The sequence below is a fragment of the Doryrhamphus excisus genome, chromosome 1 (genome assembly GCF_030265055.1).
Source record: "Doryrhamphus excisus isolate RoL2022-K1 chromosome 1, RoL_Dexc_1.0, whole genome shotgun sequence".
Taxonomy (NCBI): Eukaryota; Metazoa; Chordata; class Actinopteri; order Syngnathiformes; family Syngnathidae; genus Doryrhamphus; species Doryrhamphus excisus.
In genome coordinates, this window is record NC_080466.1 from 8,385,878 (window position 1) to 8,410,292 (window position 24,415).

A 24,415-nucleotide genomic window follows, 5' to 3' on the forward strand; every position below is an offset into this window, starting at 1 on the left:
GGGAAATCAATAGTAATGAGCATCACAATTGGCTGGATGATGATTGTAAAGTGTGAACTGTTTTGTTAGTTTGAAATATGTATTCCTAGTCATTTTTGCTCAAAGAACTTAGGTTTTTATCCTCTTCATTCTGACTCCAACTCGGTGCCAAGATCAATTTGCCATTGAATTTACACAGTAGCTCTTAAGAAAACTTCCATATTAAACACCTACTGCATTGTCACATAATGTGCAAAACACAATTCAGGCAATAATTATTTATTATTATATATTATAGTGTGTGCATGTCTTGTGAGACCAAAAAAAGTACAGAACAGAAATTGGCTACAGGGAGCTGAAATCAAATGTAATCTTCTTACCAGATTTGTTCCATTGAACAGACGCACTATAATCATTTATTTTTGACAACTTTTCCCCAATTCCCCTTATCACTTCGTATTCTCCTTTTTCCCGACTCACGGAAAGCTGTTTATTTTCGTCAATCCGACCCAAACTGTTCTTCTTCTATCATCGCCTGCATTGTCGCCATTGCCATTCTTTCTCATCTATTTCAGTCTTGTTATTCTGTTCATCGTCATCATGTTTATTTTATACATCTCATTCATTTTGTTACAAGTTGCCCCACTAATAAATCCTTTTCTAGTGAGGGCAAACCTGTATTGCTTTTGGATGGACTGAATTATGCAAAATAAAAGGCATGTAATATACAGTTGTCTCTCTTTTATAGTATTAATTGGGAAACCTGACCACATGGAATGAATTTCTGTGATACAGGATTGAATGTTAATCAATATTTTTGTACTTACAACATAGAAAACTTTCTATCCATCCATTCATTTTCTACCGCTTATCCTCACAAGGATTGTGGGCATGCTGCAGCCTATCCCAGCTGTCTTTGGGCCAGAGGGGGTGATGCACCCAGGACTGGTCGCCAGCCAATCACAGAGCACATATAGACAAACAACCATTCACACCACACTCACATTCATACCTATGGGCAATTAACCGAGCATGTTTTTGGAATGTGGGGGAGAATCGAATGGGGGATCGAACCCCGGTCACCTAGCTGTGTGACAATATTATATAATTTGACAGTTATCACTAACAAGTAACAGAGAGATTGCATTGAAGTACAACTTAATAACTATAAAAGCAATCTTCACTCGCTAAATGTACTGCAAAAAAGGTCAGTAAGGATGATTCATAATGCCGCCTACAGAGTACTAACTCCTTATTTCTAAAATCACAAATACTTAAACTTGCTGATATAGTTAATCTTCAAACAGCTAAAATAATGCATTTTTGTTAGCCTAAATCTGCCATTGCGAAAAAGGAGAGGAGATAAATGATGGAAGGATAACAGAAAGCAAAGAATGTACAGCATGTGATGTGCACCTGAAAATACTGTAATTATAATAATAATAATATAATAATATAATAATTTGTATCAACCCCATAGGCATCGAAATGAAACAACTGTCATTATCTCACACAGGGTAACATCTCTCACAGTAACAGTATGAAAGCAATCACTATTTGGAAGAGCTCAATTAAGCACTGTGCATGCTGTGTTAATAAAATGCATCTTTGCAGCAATTCAGTCCCGTTTTTCTAATTATGTGAACTAATGTGAAGGAAAAATAACCTTTTCCAGTTTTGTTCTTTTGCAATAATACATTAATTTGGCTCTGAAACATGCATTTGCAATGCCTTGATGACCGACTCAGTGCAACACTAAACTCGGTTATTTGTTTTTTTCCCCATGTACAAGTTTGACGAAGTTCAATGTGTTGACTCTGGTGAAATTATTCTGACTTGCGGGCCATATTAAGTTGAAAATGTGTCCAGGGCTACAAATGTTACCACCACCTATTATGCTCAACCTTTGTATTGAATTATGGAGCAGCTACACACCTTATAACCCACACAGAAAACTTTCTACATCTTCCAGAATCTGCACCTATTCCAGCTCTATTTCCTTGAATCTGTGCTTCCCGCCAGAACGGTGTGTTGTAATTCATCCACCCACGGCCGGTCTCCGGGCAAGCTCACTCCGTTGTGATTGGTCACACTCCCACTACTACTAACTATATCCTGACTACTGCCAACAACACTTTCTGCAAAAAAGTGGACTGCGTCCACCTCGCGTGCCAGAGGAGGAGCGCTCATTGTCGGACACACTTTGTCACAGGCAGCGCCGGTACCATGGAGCTCAGAAGCCGGATGTGAGGGTGTTACGTCTACTAATTGCAGACAATCTTGGCAAAAAGTATAATGTGAACGCAATGTGTTTGGGAAGTGATGTGCATTCGCACAAAATATGACATAATTTGTGTGTGCATGTGTTTGCGCAAGTAAACATTAATTTATTAGTTATTTCTTGATTTCATCATCACTAAAGTATGTGGAGGTATCTGGAGGATTTATAATAAAGCCAAGCCTGTATAACAACCGAAAACCAGAGGACAGAAAAAAGATTGTGAATGATGGGCAAAATTCTCTAAAAAGTGCAGTTCCCCTTTATGATTTCCAGTCATTTGAAAATAGCACTGCAAACCCTATAAAGGTGCAAAAAAATAATAATTTAGAAACGTCTGAGGGGCCAGGCAAGACCCACAGGTTGTATTTTCCAAGTTCTGATCTATAAAATGTGCTGGACAAACAAGTAATCCAGGGAGCCCCCACCTTACACTATACCGGACTAAAATTTCTGCCAGGTAGCACAGCACACAACCTCAGACCTACTGCAGTCAATGCCTTGCTGGGTCAACAACAGGTGGACTCACACCCATTTAGACAGGTGGTTAAGTGTAATGATGTTGCTTTGACACTGCGGCAAATCCCAGACGTTGCTGTCCAAAGTGATGGATCCCTCCCGGAACACACGGGGCTCTCATCCGTGGATGATGGAGATCAGCATGTGGCACACGGCAGTAGTCTGTCAACTCTTTAGCTGGCACACCTGGTGACATGTCGACTGACACAACCCTGGTGGTAGGTCTTGTGTGTGACACGGGACACATACAGTATACACCACCAAAATTAACATTTGTGCAGGAATGCATAACACTTTGATGACCACACTGCAATTTTTTATTCCCCCATTTAAAAAAAAAACACACGATTAGTCACACTACGATGACAATGGCACATTTTGTACCACCAGTTATCTTTGTATGTGTATGTTTAAAAATAAATAATCAAGTGGGCTTATGTCAACACTGTTTCCATCCATTGATTGTTAAGAATTCAGTGGATTGTGTGAATTAACTTGTGCATCAATAACTCCAAATCATCATACCGTAGACTTACAGGAACTACACTGTCCACTGCTTACATCCTGAAACTACACTGACAAGACAAACAGTGTGCTCCCAAAGACACAAACCGGGGTCTTCTGTTCAGACATACACATCTCTGAGCAGTGATGTGTGAAGCAACACTAGTTCAGATCATCGCGCCTGAGATTGGACTGGACTGACAGGCCATCACTCGAGACCTCTGTTGTGTGTGTTAGTGGGCACAGCCTTCTCCGGTAGTAATTTAGTTACTGTGTTAGCCAGCAGCCACGGTATATATCAGAGTATGGATCTTTTTTGGTTTCTCTTTTCTGATTGCATTGTTCGAGAAGCATAAACATCACATAGTGAGTGACTCACTCTGTAAAGTATTTGTTTTTTAACTTCATGTCATCCAAATGGACTGTTGTATCGCCATCACTTTACTTTTAATAATAATAATAATAATAATAATAATACATTTTATTTGTATAGCGCTTTTCAAAATACTCAAAGACACTTCACAGAAGAATGGAGTTGACAGAGTAAAAGACACACCAAAATACAACATTCATTCGTTAATACACAGTTAAAACATGAGAAAAAGCGAAGCGGGGCACAGCAGTCAGATATAAAAAGTTTTAAAGATTTAAAGAGGTGGGTTTTTAGTTGTTTTTTTGATACTTTTGATACTTTTTTGTTTTAAAACAGCATGCTTGCATAAAGCAAATCAGTATTTTGGTATGTGCTTCTGCCATTCTTGGCTGAGGATGTTTTCAGTCCATGACCAGTGTTGCGTCAGGAACGCAGCCATCATAAAAACTAAGCAATTTTCATTTTAATTATTACTTTTATGTGTGCTATAGAGCATTCAGAATGAAATTATTCGCATTTAGATTTACATCATTTTCAGACCGGCAACACATTTGGATTACCTTATATTTTTTGTTGAGTAGGAACTGCCCCTCAGTGTGCAGTATGACAATTTCAGATTTGACATAGTCAATTATGTGCATAAATTATACTTGCAATTAAGAAAAAATGCTACCGTTGGAAAATAGACCAAGCATCAGCATTTCTGATGTAATAACTTTTATTACAGGACTGCATGCATGGCTTACAGGGCAAGTATGTACCGTAGCATCTGAAACGGTCAGCTTAGAGCCCACACACCAGGATTATGCCATAACTATGTGCATTATTTCTTTACAGCCATGCAAGCAATGAGTAGATAGTGCTGTTGCGGCAGAAGTGTATGAGTTACACACTGCATGGTGACATTAAACATTAGCTTCATTTTACTGTGAGTTAAAATTGTTTAATCTCACCTGGAATAGTCTTTTTATTTTCTTTTAGCTCGTAAAGTTCTCACTCTTATACTGTAAATGACTCCTAACCATAATTCATCACTGTGTTTTGCTGGATCATATCACTTAAATGTGCTGTCTGATCTATTGTTTACTCATCACTGTATCACAGATAAAACATTAGTGGAATGGACAAGTGATCAAAGATATTCCTGCCAGAGAGACACTCAGCACATCGGCCAGACAACCGCCATTCTGTTCTGTAACATGAGAGCATCTCTTAAGCCTGATTCCCCAAAATACACTTGTATCCATCAAAAATTGCCCAAGCCACTGAAGCGGAGCTCGGGCGTGACAGGGCCCGAGCCGATCTGCAGCTGATCCCCTCTGCGTCGGTGCTCTGTACTTGGTGTAGATGGGATTCTCCTCCGTGACTACATAGCCAACTAAGCTGTAATAGCACCCCTAAGCACCATGCGTGGAAGCTGTCTATCCAGGCAGAAGAACAGCAATTATGAAGCTGAAACAGTTTACTGAAGGACAGCTCATGTTTGTTTTCTTCCAATTACATACCTTATATTCAGTATTTTGTTTATTTTATAAAACATCACGAAAACATATGGTCAGTTAGTTAATCAGAAATAACAACACTGGGATTTTAAAATGCAACCAAAATATGAATATTGTCATTATAAATAACAATATTGATATTAAAAACATCACACAAACATGCGACCTGTGGTATACTTTTCTTTTCTTCTCACCTTATTCTCTGGACACCACTTTTTAAGGCAGATATGTCTCAAAAAAGGTAGAAAAAAAGCAAAAAAAGGAGCTAAGTCAATCCTATAATGCTGGCTGAGCTGATCTTCTAAGGTACGTTGAAGTCTAGTGAACCTTATCCATGTCTGCAGTTTATCTTATTGGAAAAAGTGTTGTGAAAATCCACAAAATACAGAGAATTACTTATTTGATGCTTGCTAAGCTTGCAAGATTTGCCTTTTTTTTTCTTATGTGACGTCCCGCATACTGATAAACTCTGAAGCTTATTGCAACTTTTGAAGGATTCTCCCCCAAAATTTAAGTTTTAATTTTCAGCTGCAAAAAGCCGCAATCTCATGGGTATTTGACTTCACTTTGCATTATTCATCTGTGATGCTGCAGCTGGCTGTGTCATTGGTAATACTTTTTGGGGTCGCCATTTACAAGCTTAAAGTACCTTCTCAGTAAACATTAACATTGAAACTGTAGCCTGTAAAAGCGGCTTACAAAATACACCCTTCATAACTTCTCAGTGTGAACTCAAATTAACTAATTCTGAAACAGAAAAAGTAAATTATGAATCCTTGCACAAAAAAAGCCGACAACTCAAACGTTGAACTAAAGATCTACCTCCACAGAGAGAGAGCGTTGTGTTCTTATGGTTATTGGTTGTTGGTTGTTGGTGTCAACATTTCAGATTTTTGTTATTGTGCCTTTTGCTTTATTTTCACTATTTTTGCTGGTTTTGATACAATGTGCCTCGGGCCTCCAACGTTTTGGAACAGTGCTGGGTGTTACACTGTCAGCTGCATAATATTTGTGAGTTCAACTAGCTCAGTAGCAAAAATCAACTGGTCGATCGTGATCGCCGGGTTGGTGACCCTTGGTTTACAGTCAATCTTGCTAGATTTAGGCTGTTCAACCATGCATTTTTGTACTCCGGTTTGAATCACAGCACTTTAAATCATACATTTTGTACTGTGTTCAATTAGATTTCACACTTTCCAAACAGACTCGCTATCTGCTGAGTGACATTCGCTGCCTGCGTTATATGGTGGTATTTTTACCAGCTAGGATGCCACAAAGAGCTTTTAAAATGTATTTAAAGAAGTTCCTGGAGTTCCTCCATTCCCCGTGCCCACACACTGATGGATATATGCTGCAGAGACACAACAGCTTCATTGTCTTTGCCAAGTTAGACTTTGCTTAATAGAGCTATACCTGACAAGTGTGAACATAGCTTATACTGTGGAGTGGTAAATTTGTTGCAATCACTAATCAGCAAAAGGCATTAAATAATTTAGCAATAGAAAATTTAAATATGTGGTGGAGACAAAGAGCAATGATTTTGAGACACATTTAAAACAGAAAATATGAACAAGCTCATGAATCCAGAGCCTCTTTTGCTTACTCCAGCACACTTTCTGTAGTTGTCCCACATATTGTTCCAGCCCTGGGGTGTCTAAACAACATCTAAATGACACTAACAATCCAAAAAAAACAAGCTGCCGTGGCACTAATGTGACATACGGCGCTCTTCTCAGGTCAGCGGCTCTGACTTCTAGACTTCATGTTGCATGAAACCTCATCTCAAAGCACACAGGAACTAACACACAAACATAGATGTCAGCATAAAAGTAAATGCAATCAACCTGATCTCTGAAGACATAACAAGATAAACACATACGGTGGCATGCTTAGCCCTCACAAATACACACACCGGGGCTCTAAAAGATGAGTGTGTGTTTATTATTTATCATGGTTAATATCTATGATGGAGTGCCAGCAGAGATAACAAGGATAAAACTGCTGACTGATGGCTATTCCACCTCCCTACACATACATTAAACACACACTAAATGTAACATCCTCATCCTGACGCACACACAAACACACATACTGTATATAAAAGAGCCGTACACACTGCAGGTGGGGTTAGGCTCTTTGTGTGTGTTTTCTGTCATTTTGTGACATATTGGTATTGAAGATAATAGGACTATAGCGCTGACTAAATCAAATTTAGCTGTCACACGCTGTTGGGTTTATGCATAAAAGCACAAATCACTCTTTTATGTTCTTTTTTTCTAATGTGAAGCTGAAAATGTTGCTGACACTATAAAAATATCTTTGCTTTGACACCGATGGGACGTTTTCAACTGCTGTTTTTTTGTTTTCATTTTTGGTGATATAGAGCGTATTTACAAGCGTTTGTTGTTGAATCCCATTTTGAGAAAGTAAATATAGACACTGATGTTGGGTTTTATCAATAGTGACATTCTACAAATAGTCTGAGAAATTATTAGACTCAATTGAAATGTAAATACATATTGTATTTAGGACATTATATTACTTTTTAAAATAAGAAGATTGAAGATTTCTGACTTTCCCTTAAGTACTCTTTAAATGGGGCATTTTTCATGATAATATCAACTAATGTATTTGCATGCAACCAATGCATCGTTTATACAGTAATCCCTCATTTATGGAAACCCGACTATGATAAGTGAATTTCTGCAAAGTAGGATTCTTTATTCATAAATCTGACATTTTATTTTTAGAGCATAAAAAACTTGCGTTGGACCTTATAAATATATAAACTGTTATATAAACTGTTGCTGATGCCTTTCCAACATTACTTGGTCATACTGAAGAGTCTAAAGCGCAAGCTGTAAGCACCAATTTATCAGTACCCTAACTGTGTTTTTTTATGTAAGTAAGCTGTTGTCTGTGTAGCATTATAGAGTGTGCATACAGGCAGTGTCTTACCTGCATACATGTAAATTACGAAATAACCGATGTGTGGAGTTGCTAATAGCCTTTTTCACAATCGAGGGGTCGATTTTTTTTTACATGGGTAGTTCCGCAAAAAACATGTAATGAAAACATTTCCACTACCAATATTGTGCCAAGATTTTCTGCACTCAATAAACATGGACCTACGCTACCAATGTTTGAGTTTACACACGGTAAGTCAGGGGTCACCAACCAGTAGCTCATGTGCTACCAGGAGCACCTAACCATTTTTCAAGTAGCTCTCCTAAAGATTTATTGGGGATAGGTGCAAATTCTGGAAGATCTACATACTGTGCGAGTTATTGTGTGTAGCTGCTCTATAGAAGTCCACAACTCAACACAAAGGGTAAAAAAATGAGCATATTAGGTCCACTTTAATGGCATTTTGAGTATGGGATTGTTTATTTTTACAAGCTAACACAGCATTTTCATTACACCTATGTGACAAATAGGTCTATTTACTTATCTGTGTTGTTATTTAAGGGGCTTTGCACTATTTATTTATTTTGTATTGAGATAATTAAAACCTTCAATATAAGCCTGTTGTTCCGGCAATCAAGTGATTGTGTGTGTCAGCAAACATTACAGTAACATTACTGACACCTAGTGACCGGCGTAGAATACCACATAGAATCAACTAATATACAAATATATACAAATGCTTAATGTACGCGCACAATACGTGTACTCGTCTAGTGTTGCATTATGCCACAGTTCTGAGTATAGTAGATGCATGCCTGTCTATGTGCATGCAGCTGGTTGCATGTGGAGGGCCTATTCAAGCAATTAAAGTGTGTCAGCACTCTAAGTCTGATGGATATCTGACATTAACCTGTGTATGTGTGTGCGCGTGTGTGTGTGTGTGTTACAGAAGGACAGTGCACTCCACAACGGACTCTCCCATTACCTGATGTCAGCACTGTTACTGACAAAATGAGAAAAGTGTGTGCGTGCATGTGTCTGTGTGTGTAAGCTTGCAATAAAAACTTCACTGTGCAGGTGTGAACAGCTATAATGATGGTGAGTAGAAGAGGAGCTGAGTAAAGCAGGTTTCAGAGCTTATACTGCCTTCAACAGCCTGTACATGCTTACACTACTACAATACTAAGTCAAATGCCTCTAAAGGCGATGCGGAGTGGTTACTTCCTTCAGCAAATCTCATTAGACAAACGGAAATGTGAGATTTCACTTTAGCATGTGAGTCTATCTAATATGAACCTACTGATTGAACAGATCTAATTGAGCATACAGTATATACTACGGAGGAGCGAGTACACCACTATCTGTATTTTTTGGCTTATCTAAATTATCTGTATCTGTACTCGGACTGGGCTTAACTCACACACACACACACAAAATCTGTCACACATAAAGATTCATAGGACTGTAAAACACACAAAACGCTGCTGACAGAATGACTATAAATCCAATGTACCGCTAATTTGCATGATGCCGTGTGGACATGGTGGAATTTTATGGAGCAAAAGCGGTAATATGTGCTGTGCCCACTATGCTAACAATCGCACAGGTGCGGCATGTTGGCTGTTGTGCAGGAACATACTTGAAGGTTGAGTTGGCAAACACAATCCAGTCAGCAGAATGCTGTGGCACATGTCCACCGCAGACCACACATTTTGATGTGGCCTTGAGCAGTGAGCGAAACACGATGAGACCGCTGACACTCACACAGCCACTTGTCAAACGTCAGACTCTGCCTTCCTGTGCTTGCAGATCAGCCACTCACTTCCATTCCATCAGGAAGGAAAACAGATCAGCTCGTCACGTCCTTGAGGAGCCCAGAGGCAGGGGACGGGTTGGAGAAGCTAACCGTGGAGGATGGGACATCATTTTAACACACACACACACACACACATACAGTCCATGCATCACTTAGCATCCCCTTCTCCCCTCTCCACTGAGAGCTGAGATTATATTTGCAAAAGGACTTAAGCTACTCTTGGCAAGTGTTTTGAGAAAATGTACACAAATCTGGCCAGCATGAGTGACTACAGCAGCTGCGAAAGCAACATTCATCCTGGTCTGCTAATTGAGATCATGTACCTTTTGGCCTTTCAGCTGAAGGAAATTCAAATTGTCAATGGAAAAGGGAGCAAAAGTTGATGCTCCACAAAAGTTTCCGATAATTTCAGCCGTCTCCTTGCAGTAATCTCATTTTGTATAACGGTTTTGTTTTTACGGTTCAGTAATTTGCATTTATACCCATAAGAAAACAGTCAAACAGAACAGCAAATTAATTCCTGTAGACCAGTGCAACATTTGGTCTCAGCAGGCATATAACATGTTACACATGCCTTGAATCAAAGAGGAACCTCCGAAAATTTGCCCCAAATTTTAGCATCCTGCTGAGGATTGTGTTCGACATTTGAGGTTCCACTGCAGTCCATGAAGTCAAGAATATGCAAGAGGCAGTCGGTTTGGAAATACAGCTAGTAGTGATCTAAATTAGGTTTGTTTTACTTCTGCACATTTAAAAATATACCTTCAGAGTGCATCTGAGGGCGTACTCATACTGAAGCATTTGTACTGCACTGGACTGGGTATGATTCCCCTTCCTTCTCAAAGCATCTGCTGGCCAGCATCAACACTGAGCAATCGTGATTCAAACCGTTTGCATCTCCAATAATTACTATTCTGCTGTATTACTGCAATTTCCCTGATTTTGTGTTGTTCTGATTATGTATATTGTGGTTGTCAGTTATCATAAGGACTGAAAAACAGTTTCTTTTCAGTCATTCTATGGCATGGCCAATCTTACATGTGTAATTGTGTGCCTTTCAAATGGCAAACTGGTTGTTATTTTACAGGATAAGAAATGAGGTGAAACAGATGGGCCTGTAGGTTCAGCAAGGCGATGCGGTCATCCTACATTTTTCAGTGAGATTTCAAACAGATTAAATTTGGTCATGAAAAATTTAAGACTATCCAATGTCAAGTCACTCACCCACAGAGACGGGCGGAATTTTACTTTTTAGGATTTGGCAATATTAATAATTTAAACTATCCTTACATGCAATGCTATGAAAAATTATTTTTTAGTTTAGTATTTTTTAGTTAATGAGTTTTCCCAGTGCCAACCAAAAATGGGCCAATGGACAGGTGATTGTTTATTTATTTATCGCTGCACCTCACTGTTAGACGATATAAAACGCAAATTGGTATGTTCCAGGTAGTCGGACCAAGTGGAAAAACGGCTGGTCAAGTTGATCTGCTCTTTCCATATTTTGTATGATTGGCCATTCCCGCTGTCACTCAATGAGTGCTTTAGACGTTCTCCAAGGTGTTCTGCTATTTGACCCGTTGTCATGTTCAACTCTGTAAGTTGTTACATTGTTGGCCATTAGTTTTGCCTGGGTCATATCAATAACTGATTTTAATACTATTGAATATTGTAATCTTTGTGCATATAAGTTTTCCGTTACTGTCTATTAACTTTATTTGACATACATAACAAACATGGTTATAATAACTACATCTTGTTGTCTAAAGTGTTCAAAAACAATAAGCATGCTATACTGATTGAGTTGCTTTTATCAAAGGATGCCACATGTCCAATGACCAAGTTTACAAGTCATATGTTGCAATGTTTTTTTGGTATGGTTTGAGTGTACGTTAAACAGGTACAAAGTCTAAAACTATCATTACATTCCTCAATTATGTCAACCTGCAGACCAAGAGTTTTTAATGTGTCAAGACTTACCTCTTTTAATGCCCACAGTTCAATTTACATCCTGAAAAATACTGATGTAACCATTTAAGTGACAATATGCATGCTTTATATGTTTAAAAAAAAAATTTATGGACTCTTGTTCAAAACTATTCCACATTATTTTTCTGCTTTTCAAGCCCGGATTTGTGATCTCCTGCGGACATGATTTTACAGAGACACCAGCATCCCACTGAGCCCACCGATAAATGAGTTCAGTCTCTTTTATTTAGTCACAGCTTCATATCGAGGAATATTGTTTAGTATAGTGGTGTTTTTGGCACAGTATATGTATGTGTACAGATTGTAGCGGGCCGGTCTGGACCAAAAAAATCCATGGCCAAATTTGTGTCCTAGTCCAACCCTGGTGATGACGAATTGAAGTTGAAAAGAAAAGACTCCAACCAGGAGATAAGCAGTATGAATGGTAAGTGACAGCTGCAATTAACATTGCTCGTATGAGTCAAACAGGAAGACAAACACAAATTGGGGAATGGATGAGGCTGAGCTCATGCTGAATAGCTGTCGGAACGAGTCACATACAGTAGATGAATATACTCCCTCACTCATTCTGTCTTTCAAAGACAGGTTGCGTTCATCCCACAACACCTTCCACCATAATTTTCTGCCAAAACTGTCTCTTTGAAAGCAAATCTCTTTCTACTCTGCCTTTTCATTGAGAAATAAGGCAAAGCCAAAAAAAAAAAAAGAGTTCCAACAATTTACCGCTGCCAGTCAGATGTCGCTTAAATGGTGTTGGTGATGAAAAAATTGTGGACCCAAACTGAAATGTATTTACTTTTAGATTTTAGGACATCTGTGTATATTTAAATGGTTTCAGTGCAGGCAAAGGTATTTAAGATTCTTACAGTACAGTCATCCCTCGTTTATAGCAGTTGGTTCCAGACCCGACCGCGATAAATGAATTTCTGTGGTATAGGATTACATTTAACAAATTAATAAATGGCATACTTTTATAGTTGGAGAATAGAAAACCTGTTTATGGCTTTCTACATAGGTTTTTTTTAATGCAAAGGCGCTATAATCTAATACTATTATTACAACTGTATTTGCAAACACGTACAGTCCTGATCAAAATGTTAAGACCAGTTGAAAAATTGCAAGAATTTCTATTTTGCATTTTGGAATCCAAGCAGAGAAGAGTTTCAAAATACAAAATGAACAAATGGGAGTGAGACAAAAACATGTCTGAATGAACATTTTTTTGCAAACAGCCATTAAAGTTAAATAGGCTTTTCATCATCTGATCAAAAGTTCAAAACTACAGCCAAAAATTAGTATTCAATGTCATTTATTGTCACATATTCACAGTGTCGTGATCTTTTTTAATGGTATTGACAAAAAAGCTTCCTCTCTTTGAATGCGGCCGAATATATTGAACAGTGAAGTATGTAATCAGCTTATGTCGATCAAAGACTATCAATTCCGATCACTTGTGGCTTGTACAGTACTACTGTAGCCTGCAGAGAACACGGTGTGCTGTGTAGTTTCCTACTCTCATGTCAGGGTCCCTGACCCCTTCCTTCACACTGCACAGGCTTTCAGCAGTAAACCCCCCCAAAAACCTGTCTCCATTTGGAATTATGTGATATGTGACAGTGATGTAAGATTTGCATCCTGCAACATATGACATGGCAAATATCTCAAATGGGTTCTACGTTAAATAGCTTCGATTTAATACGACATTTGAAGAATAAACACTTGATCGAGTATGGGGAATTTCAAAGCTCATGGCGTGTTGCAGCCCATGTTAGGCAACACTCGCCCGTATGAGCGTGACAGTCAGACAGCTGAGCAAATAACTGTATTCATCGAAGGAGATACTCAGTCTTTCTAAGTTATTTTGTACTTCTAATTACTCACGCTAAGTACTTCACTATGAATTTTTTTCTTGAATTACATAAGGATTTTGACCTTTAAAGGGGACCCATTATGCTTTTTCCACGTTTCTGATCTATAAATATAGTTAGAATGTTGTATTATCGTGTTAAACCATGCAAAAGTTTCAGATAATGAGGTTTGCACATTTGGAAGTGGGCCCTGCAAGAAGTTTGAGATGGCTCAATATGCTCGGTTTCAGAGGGCGTTGCAAAACTGTTCCTTTGTGATGTCACAGAGGAGCGTGCTTCCTTATGGGCGTGGCTGTAGGTGCAATATGCTCTCTGCCCTGCTTCTTCCCCAAGTAGCGCAACCTCATTAGTCTTCTTAGAACAGTGCAATTAGAAAAGTCTTGCAGTTTTTGCAGCTGGTCGTCAAATTTCAGGAGTATATAGTATATAGTAGTAAGACAGGACACATAACATATATGTTTAATTATGTATGTTTATTTATGTTTCATTGTGATATAACCGTTAAGTGTGTTTTGGATGTATTATGTATACTTCTGTAATGATTATCAAAAAGAAATTCTTTTACATTTTGTACTTTAATGAATTAATTTGATATTCTATTTCTTTCACATGCTCTTGTTTTTCTCCCCTTTTGCCTTTATGACTCGTCTTTTCCATACTGTTAGCCTATGAAATATCATCTGCTCTTTTTATACTTTATGCTGGCTGTCTTCCCGCAGGCATATTTTTTTTTAACTGCAACCCACCTCCCTTTTATTTTTTTACGGCTTCTCTTATATTCTCTTATATATATTGAAACATAAGCCTGTCATTTGCATTTTAGCAATCAAAGTTTAGCCTTTGGCGCCTTGAGGCGATGTGGTGTATTGGTTGTTAGGGTGCTGTAACCCCTGCATGACACACTTATGGACTCTATCTTGAAAGGAGTGTGAAATTTGACTCAGAATCTTTTAACGGTACTCTTGCTTGTAATAATTTCTATGGTAACCCCAGATTACCTACTTAGCATCTACAGTGGCTGTTTTGGGATTCAGTAAATGTCCTGACAGTGAGGCCAACATGCTAGCCACTACGCCAGCATGCACCTGAAATACAGTAAACCATAGCCATGGTAATTACTATCTTTTTAAACACACCATTAACATCAATGATGGATGCACAATAAAAGTCCTGTTGCAGATGTGTGTGCCATTTTGACATTGACTGTCTTAGAGGTGTAAAAATAAATCAACCACTAATACAAAGTAATGCAATAAAAAGCTCTTCCTATTCCCAAGTGCAGATGGTCCCTTGGTTTTTCTGATCAGGAATACGTTTTGCAAAACCCCTTCTATTGATGCTGCGTGCCCTGATGCTGATGGACGCTGAGACCTGAGAGACTTTTTAGGCAAGGTGCACCACATTAACCTCCCCCATGTCGTGTAAAAGCTGTGGTCGTCATTCTAGTTTTTCCTCCTTTTTTTCCACATTAAAAAACTTTAAAAGCACCTCTTACGTTATAGCTTTTCCAACTCCCACAAGAGTACTTGAACCGTATAACATCTTACCGGTGTAAAATTCATGACTTTGAGTATCCAGATGGTCAGCGCCAGGTTGACAATCATAGTGACAAGGAGAAGGAGGATGAAGAAGTACAAGCATCTTTTCCTCCAGCCGTAGATTCCCACTGCAGGGTACACCTGGGCTCCGCACACTGACGCCCCTCGTTGGTGGAGGGAGTTGGGCTGTGCTGCCAGGATGTACTGCTCCTGAGTCATCTGAAACAAAGACAATGTTGTTTTATTAATGACGCTCTTGTATATTGGTGATTTCTCTTTCAGTACAGTTTATGGAATGGTTGTAGAACAACTTTTTGGAACTACAGTATGGCATTAAGATAATGAAGACTTATTTTGGAGGTATTCATTTAACATCATGACAGCTTGTTTGACATCTTGTTTGTGAGCCAGACAGTGACAGAATGCATAGGCAAGGAGAGGAGGCCCATGATGGATGGAGAGAATATTAAATAGAGAATTGGACTGAACAAAGTGTGCAGTGGAGAAAACACTTGCATGTACTCAACTTTCCACTCACAGTAGAAGCATGTTAGGTTCATTAAAGACCCTAAATTGGCTGTAGTTGTCAATGTCTGTATAGTACATCTCCATTGGACATCCCTCTTTGGAGTTTGCACGTTCTCCCTGTGATGTGTGGGTTTCCTCCCATATTCCAAAAACATGCTAATTTAATTGCAGACGCATACATTGTCCATAGGTATGAATGTGAGTGTGAATAATCGTTTGTCCACACAGTAGCATAGTCACTTCATTGCAATACTGTACATATTACCGTATAATCTGCAATAGCCATATTATAGTCATTTATATCCCTGTACATATCCTCACTGTATTATAGTCACAGCCTGTTATAGTTTGTACATAGATCTGTCCATTTACAGCTCTATTCTATTTCTACATTTACTTACTACTAAGGTACTTATAAAAATTGCACTTCTGGTTGGATGCGAACTGCATTTTGTTGCCCTGTACCAGTGACATGAGCAATAACAATAAAGTTGAATCTAATCTAATCTAATCTATATGTGCCTTGTGATTGGCTGGTGTGTACCCCACCTCTTGCTCAAAGTTAGCTGGGATAGACTCTAGCATATTTGTGACCCTACTGAGGATAAGCGGCATAGAACATGGATGGATGGATGTTTTGATATAATTCAAACCGGCAATAAAAGCCTGTTGTTCCAGCAATCAGGTCTGACGCCTGTGAGTTTCACTTGCTGATACAGACTGACCAGTGTAGAATACTGCAAATCACAATTTGAATGCGTCTTCTGAATGCCTTCAATTTGTAATTTAGTTCCTTCAGCCATTTTTATGCTTGAAAATACTTAATTTAGGCTGAAGATGCAAAATTCAAACTGCAATGCGGTGAGGGACGGCTGTATTTGCTTCAGTGTATTTTGTCTGTTGACTGAAAAAGTCAAAGAGCAGAGGTGAGCAAGTCAAGTGGCCTTGAGCTCAATAAAAATTAGAGTATTCAGTAGGACTGTGGGGATGAAGCATAGCAGCAGCAAATGGGAGAATGGGAAGATAAGACACCGGAGGACAGTTGATTCTGTTAGTAGTCGTGCAGTAGGATTCATCAGCGGCAGGAGATATGGACACTTACGACAATGTACCACTATCAGCCTATCTGTGTCCATCTCTGCTCTACAACTCTACTTTACCTACACTCTCGAGGCACTTTTTCTATCCTCCTTTTCGCTTCCCAGATACCTTCTGCACCTCTTCGTCATTGTCTCTCTCACACACACATTATATCTCTATTTGCTGAGCCTGCATGACCTTAACCCACCAGTCTTTTCTTACTACTTCCCGCTGAAAGGCTTTTCCTCCATTCTTCACGTGATGATACCAACAAGCGTCGATGGGAATCCAGAAATGCTGACGCTTGGCTTGTCTCCAAGAAACACAAAAGGAAAAGCACAGACTTTCTCTTTTGTTTTATTGGTCTCAAACAACATATGAACCTTTTATCTTTGTCTCCACAGGGGCCCTATTTGTCTTTCAGAAATGCAAGCCCAAGGTCTTATTGCATCCTGCCTGTTACGCTATTCCTAAAATAGGGTAAAATTGAACTTTTGTCTCCTGGTTGAAGATTAACTGAAGAGTCTGGATCCATGGATCCCCAGATGCTTCTGATACCAAAAATAAATTAGGTTAATGGAATTGGATATATAATAGGAATTTAAAGAGTAGTTTGTCTTTTTTAGTTGGCGCTATATTGAACTGGCAATCTTTCCCGTCTTCAAATAAAAATGAAGTGTTATTTTTAGTAAATTACTTTATTATTTTCTACCGCCGGACTCTGTATTTCTGTCAACAATACAAATAGCCAACTGATCTAAATCGAATTGCTAGTTTTTTTCATCATTGTCACCAAAAACAATTTGTACAGCCTGTTGTTGGAAATGATTCACCCAGATTGTTAATGTAATACAATAATTTTCATTCAGCCAACAAAATAATAACTAATTGAATAGCTCAACAAAACTGATGTGATGGTGTTGACCCGAATTTAAGACAATCCTGACGATGCCCACCCCTATTTTAATGACCCTGTTTTGGAAAATATTTTCTAATAGGGATGTCCCAATCTGATATTGATATTGGATATCGGTCTAATTTCAGCAAACAAACAAAAAATCTGATTATTTCAACCTGCATCTAAAATATCCAATATTGACCCTCAGTCAATTCCAGACTTAGTGCCAGCACTTCTATCCATCAGCACTGGATTCAGCATGCATAGACCATGTGATCACAACAACAGTGTATTCTATAGGGTTGGACATCGACGGGACCTGAGGACCAGGCAACCAGAAGAAATAGCCGCAAACACCAAAGAAGAGGCAGCAACTAAAAAGATTGGCTTAACTTCATAAATAAGAGCGCTCGGCTCAGTGTGACATTTGCAACACAATGATATCATGCAAAGCAGGGTGCACGATCAACATGATTAATGTTCACACATTCATGGTGTAAAAATGGGAGTACCTCATCTTTGATGCGCTACATCGGACTTCCTCTCAGCGATCAGAATCAGGGAAGTCAACACAATAAATTACATCTGTCTCAATGTAACCAAGGGTTCCAGGATGCTCGCCGATGTGGAAATAAAGGACGCTAACTATGGCCTCATAGGAGTGCTATCCTGTATACTTGTGTTAACAAAATAATACAAAAATACCTTACACCAAAATTGAGGCAGCAAACAAAGTGTCTACTTTCAAAAGTGACCTTTTGTGAAAGTGTACTGCTGTAAAAAGATTCTTCATAATATTTAGATTCAAGTTGAATGAGTTGAAATTCATAGTAAGAAATAACGAGTATCCGTTACGGATAATGCCGCTTTGCCGGATACGAGTAGAAACAAGCACATTTCGTCATTATCTGTATTCGTGTTTAAAGAAAATGTTCATTATGCGCCCACTCTTCACGCTCTGTGATTGGCCAGTCGCACACAGGGACCGCCTCTCCCGAGACAACGACCCAGTAATCCACAGTAAGAAAATTCATGTCATTAGTAAGTTAATACTTACTCTGGTTAGCACCCTCAATTAATGCATGCAAACCTTTGTGACTCGGAACCGGAATTGACACAAGGAAACTGAATTGGAGCTAAAATCGTTCAAATTCAAATGATGCTGATGATAGTGTTCTAGCGTGTTTCTCAACGTGAATGTGTCATAAAATTTCAAAATAGACATTGCAGCTTAGTGCAAAACTTGTGATTGCCGTGATGCTACAGAAAAAGGGAAGTTTAATACAACCAACCTCATTGCGTATTTGAAGCAGCATCACAAAAAAAGGCACAAGGATTTTTGCAAGACTGCGTCGTTTGCAACGACAGAAAAGAGTCAGCCCCTGTCGGTGGTAAGTAATGTTGGATTGGAAATTTTAATGGAGGACCTCCAGCCTCATGACATTATGCCTAGCCACCACTACATTGTCAATAAAGATGCATAATGATGTAAAAAGGTTTTCGTATTCCTACTTTCGCTGGCTGTTGTTCTCTACTTAAGTCATATCACTTGATCAAGCCAACATTCCACCCTACAAAACAAGTATTAAAACTGTGTATAATTCATTCTGATATTCGTGCTTGGTATTGGTTGATATTCAAGGTATTGATATACCTACCAATATTTTAATATCGGTATTGTATCAAGACAAAATTGCATTTAAGACAAAATTAATCTTCATTTTAATCAAGTTTTTAAGATAATGTACATCACATTGCAATCATCATTATATATTATACTTCTTAACTGCTTGTTTGTAATTTTTTAGATGCTTCATTCATAATAACATACAAGTAAGGGCATCTTCTGTGACTTGATGTTATGTGTATACGTCTTTGCACGTATATGTGTTATGTGACAAAGTATCCAAGTCTCCTGGATTGTGATTTTCATATTCTGCTATTTTACCAGCTCGGATTTCATGAAAAGCTCCTGAAATATACTTTTAAAGAGTGAAAAGTTTGCATGTATTGAGCACCCTTCATTTTCAGTTTTTGAGAAAGAAAACATTGTGTTATATTTTAGTCTGTAAATGCATTTTACAATGGAGGTGCTAAACTATGAAGTGTGTCACATTAATATCCGTTACTGTTATATGCTCTTGAAATTGCAGAGTACAGATATTGTCACAGAATATGTTAACTTTGTAAATTTATAATCACTACTTTATCAATTTAACACACGATAATACTAAAGCCATGCAGTAAATTGTCTTTATAATGATCCATTTTGTGTTGGAGAGAGGTGCTGATTTATTTTAATGGCTATTTTGGCTGCTTTAATTTGTGGTGGTGGTGCGCACAAGCGAGTGTCTGATCTCATCACACTAAAATAATTCTTCATAATAATGTCACTGCGGGAACAGCAGTCTGACCAGTGCTGTCCCTCGATACTCGATGCTGTAGAGTGTCCACTAGTGTGTTTGTCTTTACACTCCACGGGGCTTTATTGCACTTCAGTTAACGGATATACAAGGTGATATAACTGTCATAAGACATTAAGGAATGCACCCATGATGCAATGTGGCAATAAACCAAAACATGTCCTCGGGTGTATTGAAATATGTTCCACAAAGCACAAAGTGTAAATGTCATTTATACCATAAGAAAATAATCTGCTTGGCTAATAAAAAGTTTAGTGCATATAAGAGTTCCTTCAGATTTTGTTATTTAGTTTTGGTGCATATTTTACCATGATGACTTTGGACGGGAGGGTACACACAGGGCACATATAGACAAACAACCATTCACACTCACATTCATACCTATGGACAATTTGGAGTCGCCAATTAACCGAACATGTTTTTGGAATGTGGGAGGAAACTGTTATGTTATGTTATACCGTATTTTGAAACATTACAATATCATGTTGGGTATGGATGAATACCTACATATAGCCTAAAATAGTACAAACAAATAGTAGAGTAAAAGAGATTAGAAAGCTGTATGAAGTATAAAGATCAAGAAGTATAAAATCAACAGTATTCATTTAATAAAACCTAATACAGTGACAGGAGATGAAAAAACAGCAAAGATGTCTCTTTCTGAAGTTATCTGTCATCTTTTTCGCAGCTGCATTTCACCTGAAAAGCTTTCAAAATCCATTATAAGAAATAACCAGTCATACTGGCAAATGACGAGTGGTTTCTTCAAAGTGGATGTCAGCTCACACTGTGTCATCCCTGCAAGCAATGTGGCTCAGGATATCATCACCAGGTGGAAAAGTTCCATTTTACTGCAAAACGCAGCAGTCTGGCCTGAATTGGACACCGATGCACAGTCATCCTCCCTCATTATATAACCACAGGAATATTAATGCATGTGGGATGTGAGGTAAATGTCAAGTCAGAAGCGGCTTTGTTGAATGTTGCAAAAGGTTGAGAAAAATATGTATTGAAGAAGAGTCTGTATTATATGTAAGATCTTTACAGACAGATTGGGGATATAAGTGGATCTCACGTCAGTGGAAAGATGAATGAAGAACACGGGATGCACAGCCATGAACACAGCAGATCAGACAGCTTAAGCTTCCTAGCTCATTGTTGTGTCAAAGTGTAATTAGTATGCATGAGCCCTGTTCTTCCTGATATGTGAAGTGCTGGGGGCCATCCAATGTGTCTGACAATCAGCGTCACACAGCCCAACTCTCCCCTCATCTTCTTATATCCAATCAATACGCCTCCTTCAAATGTCTCCGTCTTCTGATGGACATTCTTCTATCATCCTCTTCAGTGAACTCTTTTCAGGACAGCGTATACGATACATGAAGAACTAAAGACGGAGGATCAAAGACATGTTCATATTGATTAAATAGACTACAAAACGGGCCGCACAATGCCGAGTAGTTAGCATGTTGGCCACACAGTCAGGTGATCGGGAAGACCTGGGTTCGAATCTATGCTTGGGCATCTCTGTGTGGAGTTTGCATGTTCTCCCCGTGCATGCGTGGGTTTTCTCCCACATTCTCCCACATTCCAAAAACATGCTAGGTTAATTGGTGACTCCAAATTGGTATAGCTATGAATGTGAGTGTGGATGGTTGTTTGTCTATATGTGCTCTGTGGCTCTAGTTCCAGCATGATCCCGCAACCCGAGTGATGATAAGCAGCATAGTAAATGGAATAATGGACAACAGAATGCGGGGTTTTGCATAGCGACACATATATATATATATATATTTATATAGTGCTTAAGGCACTATGTAAAGAGAATAACATTGAGTGTTGACTGTTAAATAACACAAAGCTTTCTCTTGAATTATACTCTACATTTTGTTGAACCTTTATACAAAATATATATTAAAAAAACATCCAAATATCAAAGTGCCAAATTTTCTTTAGCATGAGGAACCTCACTCCATTATTGTTCCAGTAGTCTGCTATAGGAACATAAAATTTGACTTTTTTTTTACACTTTACAGGTTTTCAGCCATTTACGCAGCAAAGTAAAACCAAATTTGACATTCTCAACAAAATGTTTACTAGTCATAAACTGTTCTATTAAATTCATCCCTGCATAAACAAAGCTTAATACGATGGCCATATGACAGAGAACCTAATATTTAGCAATATTAAAAATAAAAAAATTAGGCTACAGAAGGAGTGACATGCTTTATAATGTGTAAAATGCAAATTTCTAAACATTTAAAGTGATTGTTCAGTGTGTAATTCCAGTGCACTTTGTCAACTGAAGTTGGGTGTTGGCGTGCGTGCATACGTATCTGTGTGCACCAGCTATCTTTGTGTGCCATTGATGACAGAATACAGAGGATAAATCCCACTCACTTAGAAAAACACATATCCACAAACACTGACACAGAGGCTAAACAAACCTGCTTGGATAGCAAATAACTCCAACACAAATGTCTAAAAATATGGACAATTACAATATGCAACAACCTCTCCAGGCACTGTCTCACACACACACAACAAAACATCAAGAGTGTGTGTGTATTACATTGCATGCAAACACTGGTCTTGCGCACTGAGGCGTTAACTATTTCAGCAGAGTTACGGGATTACTCTGCAGGCGTTTTGTGGAAGAGAATGTTAAAATACAATACTTGTATTAACTTTCTCCCAAAACACACAGAAGTAGGCTGCAAGCAGAACAGATGTTCCCATTTAAACAAACAAAGGGAAATAGGACTGCAGCAGGTAGGAACAGGAGGACTGAAGCACACACATCAAGAATGTGTGTGTGTGTGTGTAATGACAGGTATCCAGCAAACCATACATAGCACACATAAACCAAGAGTATTCAGCCCATGTGGAAAGAGAAGATGACAGTATCAGGAAAAAGACCATAAAATGATGATGTCCTCACTTATCGGGCATAGTCACCCTCCACCATTGGTGCTAGCTCGACCTGGACACAATTCCTTCTCCCTCTCCTGGCCGCTGCTAGCCTGCGCTCACACTGAGCATCTGTGCTATGGGCTACTTGCTTCCCCTATCACATCTATTCTGCTGTATTACCGCATTTTCATTGATTTAGTGGATTATTTCCAGTCTTATTTTGAGTTGTTCGGGTTATCTGTATTGTGCAAGTTGACAGTTGAGAGGAGCACACGTACAAAATGTAGGTGAGAGTGAGCAAGTCTGCTGTTGGTGTGAATTTTGGATTATTCAGAATACTTATTATTGTTATTATTCAGTACTTTATTCCTAATATGAAATATATTATCATCGAGAAAAGTGATCGCATTGCAGTCATTTTATGATTCAATCTCTCACCACATCAGTGGCTTCACTCTGTCAGGTTTTTTTCAAAACTCTATTATATCATAATTCTGTTTTTTTGTGGTATGATGTCACTTCCTGTCCTCCACACATTCGGAAAACATTTACTGCAACAGAATGTCTAATGTTTAATAACTAGTGCTGTCACTCAATTAATCAAGTTAATCACATGTCTACTCTGTGAATAATCCTGATTAATCACAATCATGATTTTGTTAATTTTTTTAAGCAGCGCTGCCATGAGTGGCTGCCTTTCAAGCAGCTATCTATGTCCCTAATCACACATTTACCTTGGACTTAATTAAGTTGACTTTATCTATTGAAGTCCTAAAATTTGTTTTAATTTAGTTTTGAAATAAAAGTACAAGCTTAGTGATACTGTACTGCACCTTTCAGGGTCTTTATTTGTGCAAAGCTAGAAAGCCAGTTAACAGCCACATGTCCTCCAATTAACACGCAAGGCTGGTCTTTTTTTTTTTCTATAAAACTGTAACACGGAAATATAAACATAGCGTCAACATATTCTGGTCCAACTATGTGAATTTGTAATGTGTAATAATATAAATACCATCATTATAATTATTTTATATCGTATGTAAATATGTATAGTAGTATTACAGAGCGTGACGTTGACCAGAGTCAAATTCCTAGTGCGGTAACACAGGGCAAATACATCTGATTCTTCCGTTTCTAATTAACATCTAAATTATATACATTGGGCTGCACGGTTGTGAGTGGTTAGCACGCAGGTCTCGCAGCTAGGAGACTCGTGTTTGATTCCACCATCGGGCATCTCTGTGTGGAGTTTGCATGTTCTCCCCGTGCATGCGTGGGTTTTCTCCGGGTACTCCGGTTT

The 24,415-nt window shown here is 38.5% G+C and overlaps 1 protein-coding gene across 2 annotated transcripts in view; it reads right to left on the reverse strand.

The window, feature by feature from the left end:
* The window catches only part of LOC131098453 (zeta-sarcoglycan), a 246,017-nt gene that overhangs the window by 82,899 nt on the left and 138,703 nt on the right, over nt 1-24,415 (reverse strand). For both annotated transcript variants that reach the window (XM_058045963.1, XM_058045964.1), the window contains exon 2: nt 15,283-15,492. In XM_058045963.1, coding sequence (XP_057901946.1) covers nt 15,283-15,492 — 210 coding nt within the window. The remainder of the gene's footprint in view (nt 1-15,282; nt 15,493-24,415) is intronic.